At 56.8% G+C, this 12,168-nt stretch overlaps 1 protein-coding gene across 3 annotated transcripts in view; it reads right to left on the bottom strand.

The window, feature by feature from the left end:
• FBXW11 (F-box and WD repeat domain containing 11) overlaps nucleotides 1-2,926 on the bottom strand; it is a 72,534-nt gene extending 69,608 nt beyond the window's left edge. Inside the window, exon 1 of one of the 3 annotated variants that reach the window (XM_084295137.1) lies at nucleotides 2,816-2,926. In XM_084295137.1, coding sequence (XP_084151263.1) covers nucleotides 2,816-2,860 — 45 coding nt within the window. In that variant the 5' untranslated portion in view covers nucleotides 2,861-2,926. The remainder of the gene's footprint in view (nucleotides 1-2,815) is intronic. The other 2 variants (XM_084295139.1, XM_084295136.1) reach the window with 2 other exon arrangements.
• Between the last annotated feature and the right edge of the window lie 9,242 nt (nucleotides 2,927-12,168).

Consider the following 12,168-nt stretch of genomic DNA (forward strand, 5'->3'; position numbering starts at 1 on the left):
GGGGAGCATCAAGGACACGGCAGGCAGGCAGCTGCTAACGGGCTCGGTGAGCAGGCGGATTCACACCCGCTGCCTCCCCGAGGTGCCGGTGGGCACAGGAGGCTGGGAGCTGGGCTGTCACGCTCAGGATGCGCACGGTTCCACCCCGCCTGTGTAACTTTTTAACCTGTATGAAAAAATGTATTTTTCATACCTCTGAACTCTTCTACAACCACATCAAGGCGAACTAAGAGGCTCATTATCCCCTGCTTTGAAAGCCTGCTGGTAAAACAAAGGCACGGTTAGGTGAAGCTCTCTGAGAACACGGGGACAGGAGGCTCTTATCGAGCGCTCGAGACAAACGCGTACTGGGGGGTTGAACAGCACAGATTTCCTAAACTGCTCTGAACTTATAGGTAAAAAAAGGTGTTCCACAAACCGGCATTGGTACCTCACCTTCAGCAAGGAAAAAGGTTGATGCTTCAGAAGAGCAAAAAGGTCAGCGTTACCTAATTCCACAGAGAAAAATCACAACCAGGGGAAGAAAGAGCCCTTCCAGCAGCGTGGTTAGCCCCCATCTGGTCTGGATTACCTCCTCCCTCCTCCTTTCCTAACGGTTTCCCACTCGCACAGAGCGGTAAGCCCAGACGACGCAGTGCTCAGGTGCCTCAGCGGAGCACCTGCCCGCCTGACCCCGGCCCTCCCGCAGTCACAAGTCAGCCCCGGCGGCCCCGAGCCTCCTGAACTCGTGGGCACAGGCAGCGGGGACCTCCCTGGGGAGGCCGATACCATCTACAAATGAAATGCCCTAACTAAATCAAGGGCTCGCCACCACTGGGAAGGCTGGACGGCGTGATTTACAGAGCCAGAACCACGTATCGCCAGCCTTAAGCTGCCCTAGGAGGAGAGCGACTGCAGCACGCCAGCGAGAACCTCGCACGGCAAATGGAAGTTGTCACTCTGAAACCTTAAAATATTTCTCTTAGATTCCAGCTTTAAAAATAGACCGGCATTATTTCCATGAGTGATTTTTCTTTAAATAAATGCAAATGATCCATCCAGCGCAGGAATGGTTGAGGGCTGGAACACCCTGTTCTGAAACTTTTGGGCCATTCACATGTTGACTCGCTCCCTCCTGTTTCTCAGCCACTCAGAGCTGCACTGTACTCGTCCCTCCGAGCCTCTGCACCACACATTTGCACCTCTGCGACTCGGGGCTCACCCCTGGCCTCAGAGGGCAGTGACCAAGCACCAAAACACAACCTCCTGTGGCAGAGGGGCACGAAAAGCCTTGGCTGTAGTGAGCAGCACCCGCATCTTCTTCCTGGCAATGCCATCCTCTAACAGGAGCGCATCCCGTTAGGGCTTACCCGTTAGGATCATCCCTGCCTTTGGGATATTCCCTGCTGCCCTTCACAGCTGACAGAGGAGCCTGCACCAAACACTGAGATCCCTGTGAGCTCTGTCGCTATCGCCTCTCCTCCTGCCCTGCTGCCCTACAGACACGGTGCAGAGCATCTCATCTGCTGCAGCACGCGGGCACCCAGCCTTTGGGCCACGTCTCTGGTTCCAAACAGCTTCCAGGGACTCGAGGGAAGCTGGTGCACTTAAACACAAGTGGTTCTAGGCAAGCCCTCACTAAGGCTGAGATGAAATTCAACCATCACCTACATTTTGTAAATATTGTCTGCTGTGGGGAACTACAGAATTAACTGCTCGTCCTACTAAAATTTGACAATTAATGCGTTTTGAAAAAGAGAAAAATATGTTTCTTCAAGTTTCTTCTACATAATAAAGATCTTAATACCCCAGTGAGCATTTGCCTTTACAGCAGCGCATCTCCTAGATGCAGCTGTAAATGGGGGATGCCACCACCAGCAGCGTTCAGAAGTTGTGTTTGCTTCTGCCAGCTTGGCCAAACCCAGACAAGGCTGGTGAAAAGGCTCACAACAGAGACGAGCAGGAAAGCCGAGGGAGGCGAACAAACCTCCCGGCCCTGAACGCCACCTGAGCACCTCCTGCTGCCAATGGGGCAGGCAGGAGAAAAACTGCTGGAAAACTCAGTGCTCACGGTGGAAATTCAGAGGGGAAATTCAGCCTCGTCCTGCGGCAGCCACCTGCCCCGCTGTGGGGGGACGGCTGCGGGTGCCACCAGGGCTTCGGTGGTGCAGCTTTCACTACTGGCTGCGGGCTCGGGATTCATGCCCCCGCAGCACAGGTGACACCGGAGAAAGTCCCCACATCGCGGGCCAGGCGCCTGAGCAGGACGGGGGGCGTCCCCACCGAGCCCAGCGCACCGGGGAGCGCCTCAGCTCCGGCTCCTGCCCCTCGGCCCCCGCTGCGGCACCGCCCGGGGCTGCGGGCGTGAGGGCGAGCGGCGCCCGGCGGCACAACGGGGCCGGCCCCGAGAGCCCCGGCCCAGCCCCGAGAGCCCCGGCCCGGCCCCGTTCCCCCCCGCGGCCCCGTCCCGGTGCCGGCCGCTTTCGCTTCCCGCCGCGCTCCGCCTGCAGCGCCCCCCCCTCAGCGCCGCTTCTTGTGGCCTTCTCCCCCTGCCCGTGCCCTTTTTTATTATTATTTTATTTTTTCGGTTAGTTCTGGCTTTCATTTTTTTTTTTAATCTCCTTTTTTTTTTTTTTTTTTTGCCCCTCTCCCATCCCCGCGCACACCCCGGAGCCCCCCCCCAACCCCCTCCTCCTCCTCCCGGGGAGCCCCCTCAGGGCCCAGCCGGGGGCAGCGCGGGAGGGACCCGGGGGGGGATGAGGGGAGGTGAAGGGGGGGGTGGGGGGGGGGGGGTTGCGGCGGGCCCGGTGCCGGCCGCGCGGCGGGGGGCACTCACCATCAGCTCGATGGTCTTGTCCTCGATCACCGAGTCGGGCTCCATGGCGGCGGGCGGGCAGCGCGGCCCGGCCCAGCCCCGCTCCGCTCCGCGCCCCCGGCCCCGCCCGCCCCGGCCCCGGCCCCGGCCCCGGCCCCGGCCCCGGCCCCGCGCCCGCCGCCAGGCCCCGGCCAGGCCCCGCCGCCGCCGCCGCCGCCGCCCCCCCCGCCGCGCGCACGCACGCACACGCAGGCGCAGACGCGCACACGCACGCAACGTCACCGCGTCACCGCCACCGGCCGCTCCGCCCCCTCTGGTCACCGCCTACGGGCTCGGCTCCCCGCGGACCACAAGTCCCGGCGGCCCCCGCGGCGCCGCGCTCTCATTGGCTGCGGGCGGCGGGCTCGCGGCGCGGGGCGGGGGGGGGGGGGCCTCGGGGGCTGTGAGGGGCAGCGGGAGGGGGGCGGGACCCGGCACCGACCCCAATCCCAGTCCCAATCCCAGTTCCAGTTCCAGTCCCAATCTCAGTCTCAACCTCAAGGAAAGGGGGCCACGGTGCCACTCTGGAGGGGCTTGAGGTTGCAGCACAGCGCTCCCTTGGTTTAAATACAGCTTTTTTATTATTATTTTTATTTAAACGACCCTTTTCCCTCCACACACTGAGTACACTAGTGTGGTATTTCGTAGAAGTAACAAAATATTAAACAGCAGAGGTTTATTTCCAGCATTAATAAAACAGCCCCCATGAAAAACACTACAGACAAGCCCCTCTAATAGGGCACTTCAGCGTGCAGAGTGCGGTGCTAACGTCACAGCACCACTTAATTAATAATACTTTATTTAAAACTTTAAATAAATACCATTAAATAAATAAAGTTTCATGTCAGGTATCCAGTCCTGCCCAGCCACCTGCCTCAGACCCATCTCACCACCATGTCCCGTTTTTGCTGGGCTTGCCACCAGCCCGCTGCCTGCAACGCGCTGAGCAGCCCCACTGTGGGGATGCCTACACAGCGTTACTTGCCTCGCTGACTGGCAGCGGGCACAGCTTCTGCAAATTTAGCAGATGGCCCTTGCCAGAGGAACCTTTCAGTCTAGGTTAGATGAAGATAAAAACGCAAACAAAGCTTGGGAAGAAGACACAGCACTTTCAGGGGAAGACGGGTACGCTAAGATAAGGCAGAGGTGTTTCCATCTAGCTAATGCAGCCCTTAGCACTGAGCAGCTTTTTCAGCAGCCAGACCTTTAGGGTTTGTGTCCCGAGCTTCAGCTGGGGCTCGCTGACACCATGCAGTCCCCCCAGGGCAGCCCCACTGACCCGCAGCATGTGCAGGATCCGCAGGAACAAAACTCTTTGGGCTACCAAGGTCACACAGGCTGCGAGCTGATGACACAGCAGGGACCGAATGCATTCGTCGGCACTGAAAATTGGAAAGAAAATTGTCATAAACAGCAATGTGCTATAACAGCACAACACTTGCAGTTCCATGCTTGTGATGGAAATGAACTCAGTAGCTTTCATCCAAAGCCCTTTTTTTTGTTGTTGTTACCTGTTTAAATCTCAGCCAAACGATTAAAAAAGGGAGTAGGAACAAGTGGAATGACACAAAGTCCTTTGTTATGGATAACACAGCTGCTTTATGGTATATCAGCAGAAATGTACTTTATTCATAACAAAAGTTAGACTGAATACTTGTCATGTAGCCCAAGCCCCTTTCATAGAATTTGAACACCTAAACCGAGTCCAGCAGGCCTCCCTCCCCATCAGCCTGCTGCCATTCACTGTCCTAGGGACACAAGTGAGACTTTGATGTGCCCCCAGAGCTGCCACATTTACAGACAGAGCCAACACCAAACACACAGCCATGGCTGCACGCTGTCCCCCACATCCCTCTCACAAGCAGCAAGGCCCAGCCTTGAGCACTGCTGCTCGCACCAGCTCGGGCTGTGCATGTACACACCGACCCTGAAAACCATCCCTGGGCTCCTCCTGTCCGACCTGCACACCAACAGCTGGGCTGAATTCTTTCCACCTTTGCATCATGCCCTATAACTAAGGACTCCCAAGTCAAATCACACCCTAGTGTTCATGCTGCGTGACAAAACCCACCTCAGTTTTGCTGGCTCTAATAACACCTTTGCTCTGGAGATCAAACAAGCCAGCAGATATTTGTCTGTGACAAAGCAAAAAATCAGCATGTCTAATTCTAAATATACGCAGGGAAGAGTTTCGCTGACTGGGACAACACCATGTCATAGGGCTGCTGCTGCACGCTCGGGATAGTTTGTTGGAAGTAGAAAGTACTGCCCAAGACATATGAAATGAAACAGGCAAAAAAGGCAAACATTCCTCCATTTATTTGAAGAGAAGGTAAATCCCAGCCTGACAATCTGAATGTCAACGTGGTTAACGTGTGATTAATGCACCTCACAACAACAGGCACTACAGAAGTACACAGGGGACTCTGGAGCTGCGGCACAAGCTGTCGTGTGGGGCTCGAGCAAAGCACCGTGACTGGCTCCTAATCACTGACAAAAAGTAACTGCCGTGACACGGAAGAAGAGCATTGAAAATAATTAAGCAAAGCATTATAAAAATTAGATTTCTGGCTTTAGTGCTGAACACCTGGAAAGGCAAGGCCAGCTGACATACAGGCTCCTATCTGTAAATTAAAATTGTTTCCGAGCCACTTGTGACTCCTGAGGGGAGCTCGTCAAAACGGAGGGACGCATCAAAGGCAAAGTCTAATTAGGCAGATGAAGAACAAGGGTTTTACTAATTTAATCTGAGATACAAAAATATTCTGCCGAAACACTTGATTTTGGTAAAGTCAAGCACCTTGTTCCAGTTGCTACGGTGCTTTGAGGAACACATCTCCAGGCATGAATTCTGGTTAATCTGATGCCGTACCAACAACCCCTGGGTGCAGGGACACGTCTCTGCTTGCTGACAGACCCGTGCCACACACCTGCACGTCAGCGAAGCAGATCTCTGCCTCCGTGACCGTATGGAGGCCACGCAGGGGCAGTCCCAGCCGAGCAGAACGTGCCCTGCCAGCCTTCCCATGCGGATGAGGGGAAGTGGGAAAGCCCCAGAGCCCAGGAACTGGAGGCTGCTCCGTGCAGCACGGCAGGACGAGGAGCTTTGGCTAGGGCAGGGAGCCCACAGAGCCTGGTTTGGGGTTTGGCAGGTCCTGGTCAGCTGTGGCGTCAGCTAAGGTGAGAGGAAGGTGGTTTGGAGGGGAAGAAAGGGAAACCTCAGCAAGTTAAACAAGAGGTTCAGAGCGGCAGAGCTACGTGATGAGATTTTCCACGGATCCCCCAGGAGCGAGGTGCTCGAGCCTTCTGCAGCTCAGCGGGTCTTGGTTTCCTGACACCAGGCGCCTCCTGCCACCCCCAGCCAACACACTCTGCTCACCGAAACCTCGACCTTGTGATCCCACGACGGGCTGTTTGGCTGCTGGACAGGGAGCAGTGGCTACTCCGTGGTACACAGTTCAGACACAACTGCTCCTGCTGGAAGAATAATCACTTAACTCAGAGCTGGTATGAGCATGACATAAACAAACATCCTCGTTAGGGCAGGGACAAATGCACTTGAAGTAGGAAAATGTTTATTCTTCCTCCAAATAAACATTTTCTACCCAAAATGGGATGACACCAGATTTGATGATTTATTTTAGTTTTTTCTAAACATCTGGAACGAAACGAGCGGATTTATAACAACTCCTCCATCAGCCCGATCACTGAAGCAGTAAATGTGGTCAGTGCAGAGCTCCAGGATGCAGGATGCCTGCAGCAGGACCCCCCGGGACGGGAGCAGCAGAGGCTGCATGGTGCAGGGCTGCTTGTCACAAGGCCGAGGGCACGAGGCTGTGGTCACGGGTGGCAGCGCTGCCTTGTGGCATGGGGACTCCCCAGGCACCCGCCTGCTCGGGACGCACGCTCAGCACCCCGCCTTCTCTTTCCTGTGGCTTTGTTCATTCAATAAAGATGTGGAGATTACGAACTGGGAAAGGAAAAGGAGAAGCAGGTGTGGGAAGTGAGACAGCGTCCAGCTGCGGTGCCCGGATTTTGTGACTCACGCCCGAGGTTTGCCTCCTCCAGCTCCTCTCGAGCAGCCCGGGGGTTGTGCTGGCGCCACACGACAGCTCCCAGCCCTGCCTGTACAGCAGGATGTGGCTGTGTCGCCCACAGCTGAGGGAGCCATGAGATCCCGTCCCAAAGCCTGGTTCAGTGCCTGAACTCACGCAAACCAGAGGGCCGCCCCTATTTTAACCCCTGCCCTGAGTCGGGTGGGGAAAGGGGCTGTGACCCCAGCTTTTCCCAGCCCAGCTGCTCCCGACCCTGCAGCGCTCACGGATGCCCTGGGGTGACGGAAATGCTGCCCGCAGCTCGGGTGGTCCACTACAGGACAAAAGCAAGCGCTTTTCTCACCACTTCCTGACTTGGATGCCTGCAATCTATTTGTTTTTCTATCCTCTGCAGATACGCTGTCGAGTAATTCCAGCCCTGACTTTATTTTCTGGTGATGCCTTAGGCATGTTCTGAATGTTTCAGACATGAAAACGTCCTTCCACCTTGTTCTGCACAGAGAGAACAAACCCCTGAAGAGCGCCACTCGGACACGAGGCAGCCGCTGCTCTGCCATTTCCCGATGCCTCGCCTGTGCTTCCAGGTGGGGCAAAAGGGTTTCTCCTCTCCCTGCCTGGCACAGCACCCTCTGGTTTGGGTCACTTCGTGATTAGAAAACAGAACCAGACCTTGCTTGCTGAAGAGCAGCCCGATGGCACCGATAGCGAGCAGGCTGCAGTGCAGCCCTGCAGCAGGGTAAGGACGGCATCGCCGTCACCAGCAGCTGACCACAGCTCCGTGCACGCCAGCCTAAGGACTTGCCTGGGCCTCGGCTTGCTCGAGCTTGGTTTGAACTCCGACATCTTGCCCAGTGCTCAGCCAAATCCCCCTTGCTGCTAGCAGAGCTCTGCAGCCACCAGGCGAGGAAAGGCACCCAGCTCCAGCCTGCGGTTGTGCCATTACGCAGCTGCTGCCCTCAAGAGTAAGGACATGCAAGGGGAAAGGGCTTGGGGCTAGGTGACCTGTGAGGTCCCCTCCAAGCCGAGCCGTTCTGTGAAGGTGCAGCACCGGTGACCACTCAGCATCCAGCTCAATTTACAAACCATCAGCAAGAAAGAAGCATCGGGAAGCGTCGCTGACGTCTCAGTGTAAGAGCCGGGCAGCAGCTCCCACTGCAAAGCGCGAAGTGTTCGCTCTCCGTCCTGCGCAGGAGGGGACGTGTGGGAGCTGGTGCCCTGCCAGCCACACGACAACCCCGGTAATTGACTGGGAAAAGACACGGACGTGCTTCACGCTGCAGCAGCATTCCTCAGCCCCAGCAGCCCAATTCTGTCCCACAGCCAACCAGGGCTGCCTTTGGGAAACCCACCGAGCAGAAGGAATGCAAAGCAGTGAAGACCTCACGTCTCTCTGCATCCAGAAACCAAAAGAGTAGCAGCTTTTTGCACAGAGGCTGAGGAGCAGCAGTCCTTTCTGAGTCCTGGGTGTAACTTTACCGACAGCTCCCTGATTTCCTTTCCAGCCTGTGCTGGAAGTCTTTGCACCCTCCAGTGGGCTCAGGAGAGCTGCACAGACCTTCCTCACCCCTGGGGAGCACCAAGGACACAGGAGGAAAGCGTTTAAGATTCATTCAGCCTCAGGTGCACACAAAATCCATCCCGGCATAATCAAATGGGAAGCTTAAGAGGAGATGAGACATGGTCGTGGCGAAACAGGGAGGGGAAAAGCATTGAGGAAAAGTCACAGCACGTTACTATGACCAAGCAGCAGTGACGACAAAGCCCAGGTGCAAAACGCGGCACAGGAGGGTGGTGCATGGTGCTGGCGGCCCGCTGCAACCTGCGGTGCAGGTCTGAAACCTCCTCCTGTCCCGTCCCACCCCGCGCAGGTATGCTCCTGGCTCCCAAACGACACCTGGGCAACGGCAGACTGAGTGCAGCTTACGGCAATCCTTGCTACGCCTCTTGACACCCTCATTTCACACGGAAAGTCCCCGCGTGTTATCAGGTCTGTAGAGCGCTGGAAGCATCCTCTCAGCTGGCCGCCTGCCCCGGTCCTGGCGCAGTGAGTCAACGCGAGCTTCCTCAGCCTGGGGTGGAAGTGGAGATCTTTCCTAATGACAGCAGCCACGCTCAGCTGCCTGCCTGTCCCCATGGCAGGGTGCTGCAGCCACCTCCAGACACTGCCGGGTGAGCTGAGCGCTCGGCAAGCCTCGCGGATGTCAGATAAGAAAAGTATGTAAATAAAAAGTCTGTAAACAGAGAGCATCTCTAAGCAAACTTCTCCCTTCTTGCTTTCTCCAGGTCAGACATTACACAAAGAAGAAAATGAGATCAGTGACATCAGCGCCAATGGGGATACAGGCACGGGGCGAGCACAAGGACATCGTGGGGACAGCCCTAGAGCGGCACTGGGCCACGCAGCTGAGCCTTGGTGCTGCGAGCCCGGTGAGCCAAACCCCTGGCTAACACCCGGGTGTGTTTCTCCTGAAGGATGGCATCCCTGCCTTGACTCTTTGCCACTTTGTTCCTCTCTATTTTCCATTCCCCTCACTAGAAGGATTTTTTTTTTCCCACACGTTTAGCACGTGGATGAGTTGCCTGCTTCCATCCCCGCCACAAAGAACACAAGCCCCTGCTCTCCTTCAGGTGAACTCAGCCACGCAGGCACCACACAGGTACACACAAGGGCATCCAGGAGCTTTTCTATTGAATTATGGCAACCTGGGCTGAAAGCAGCCCCCCAGCAGCCAGCTAGAGATGCAGAAAGAGCCTTTTTGAAGCTCCTCTGCCTCCCTGGGGGCTGCGCCTTTCAGGGCACGGGGCTCAGCTGAGCTCCAAGACCTGGGGATTTTCCCAGTGCCTGCGCAGGGCAATGGAAACCGCCAGCCCCATGCAGCAGTTGAGGTTTTGCAGGATGGGACATCTCCCCTCCCATGGCGTCACCCGGCAGCGTCCCCAGCCCACAAATTTGCTTTCACATCCTTCCAGTGGCTGAACCTCACCAGCCCCAGCAGCTGCCGGCCCAGAAGGAGGAGGAGGAGGACAGGGGCTGGCACTGGCAGTGCATCAAGTGCCCGTCTGCTCCCCGGCGTTGTGTCAGGGTGGCCCAGAGCTGGCTGCGAGCCTGCGGAGCTGCAGGGTCCCCGTGCACCCAAGGGTCCCTGTGGATGTCCGCAGCACCAGGAGCTGGAGTACTTGGTGCTGACTTACCTCCACGGAGCTGCTGGAGCCCAGGTGGTGTCAGAGCAGCGCTCGGTGACTGGAGGCTACTGGGAGTCTGGGGGAAAGAGAGCAGCAAGGCTCAGCAGCAAGATCCCTGCGGCTCTCCGGGCACGTGGCAGGGATCACCGGGACAAGGAAACGTGGCTGCAAGGATCCTGTTGCAAGAGGATGGTTTGTTTTTTTCTGTGCCATTGTGGAAATTTGGTGGTCCAGCAGGTGAAGCAACTTCTTAGAGAAACCTCCTGCCCTGGCATTAAAGAGAAGCTGGGTTATTAACAGGCTGTATTTTGCAGCTGTAGCAGTGACCAGGGCAGAAAGGAACAACCCAACACGCCCCAAAGAGGCTGATGTTCAGCTGCCCAGACTTACACACGGCATCCTTCAGCTCTGCTCTGCTCTCCAGGTCCCAGCTCTCGGAGAGCCACCAGGGCTGGGGCGCTGACCTTGGCTGCTCCGCAGGGCTGACCTGCAGGACGGAGAGGGGACGAAGGGAAGCGGCCTGGAAAGGGGCACGGGAAGAGAAGCGAGGAGCCAGGAGGGAGCTCAGCACAGCGCCAGGCATGGTTACAGCCCACGTGGAGCAGGACAGGCGCTGCTGCCGCCCTTCCCCTTCCAAGCAAGGCCGGGCAGAGCCAAGGTTTCCCCCGCAGAGGGCTCGTCCCCGCCACCCTGCCAGCTTTCCGCCCGCTCAGCCTCCGGTGCGTGAGGTCACCCCAGCGTCCCGCTGGTTAGCGGGAGGCCAGGATCTGCCCTTTGATTTATTTATGCACTGACAAAGGCTCAAAAGTGTTGGAAGTGCAATTTTTCACCGCCGACTAAAAATAGCCGAGTGAAATTCCAGAGCTGCCTTTCAGCGCTGCCGGCTGCGCTCGGCTTACCAGGACAATGGCATTTGTAGGCTGCTAGCACCAACGGCGCAGGCTGGGCTCCAGCTCCCTAAATAACAAGCTATAAAGGGCAAAATCTGTCTTTGATTACAGCTGTGCGAAAAGCAGCGATGGAAAAGATCATTAACCAAATACCTGAACGTGTGGTGCCAGCCTAAAACCGAGCCCGGGGATGCTGTAGGAGCGGCAGGGACTTACTGTGCATGAAGTAAAAATGCAGCCAGCGTTACCGAGGGCGGAAGGCGCGTGTGGTTAAGCATTCAGAAGGGCTGAGGCCCTCGGGCATGACAAAAATGCCTTAGGGCAGCAAGCAGGGGCTGACCTGCAGAGGGACCGGGTGGCACAAGCCCAGCGCTCCCAGCTCATTTGGAGGAGCAGCCACACGAGGAGGGCTCTGCCCCTGGGGCACCAGCAGCCTCCGGGTGCGCTTTCAACCACCCCGAGATACAGGGAGCAGCTCCAGGTGGTGTAGGGGAACACCTGATTTACCCTGCTCTTCATTCCAAGCCTATCAAGAGCACGTTCCTTAAAGGAGAATAATTAACGGCCTGCAGTACACCAGGTAAATTGGAAGCCTGGCTTTTAAGCACAAACTTGAATTCTCATTTCGGCCTGCAAGCACACAGGCTCAGCCCCAGGGATGGCCCATGGCAGTGCTGCCTGTCCCACACAGCAAACGTGGCAGCGATCCCAGCTGCTGAAGGTGACAAACTCCCCCGGGCGAGAGCGCTGCAAGGCGATGCTCTTGCTCGCACGCCAGGCAGAACCCTGGTGCCAGGCGGCCGACCTGACACCACGGCACTCAGCAGTATTTGAGGTGAAAAAAGAGAACTGCAAGTCAACGCTTCTGAATGAGATGATCTCAGTGCTGGCGCTGACCTTCCAGCAGCGACAGAAGCAGGCTTGCGACAGGAACGGCTTGCTGAAGGGTCAGAAAGACCAGGGCCCCTGCGTCAGCAGTTACAGGGAAAGAAATAATTCCTCACTGCTCGCCGGTGGCCTCATCCTCCTGCTGGGACATGCCCTGGGAGGCATTAAAGGTGCCTCTGCAGCTGGAAGGTGCCAGACACACACCGAGGGGACCCCAGCACACCGCTCACGGCTCTGTTCTCCCACTGAAACGTGAAGGGGAAGAGAAGTGAGAACCGGCCGAGCAAATCAGTGCAGGAGGAAATCAGAGCTTCCAAGC

Source organism: Netta rufina (assembly GCF_964035555.1).
Source record: "Netta rufina genome assembly, chromosome: 14".
In the NCBI taxonomy this organism is placed as follows: Eukaryota; Metazoa; Chordata; class Aves; order Anseriformes; family Anatidae; genus Netta; species Netta rufina.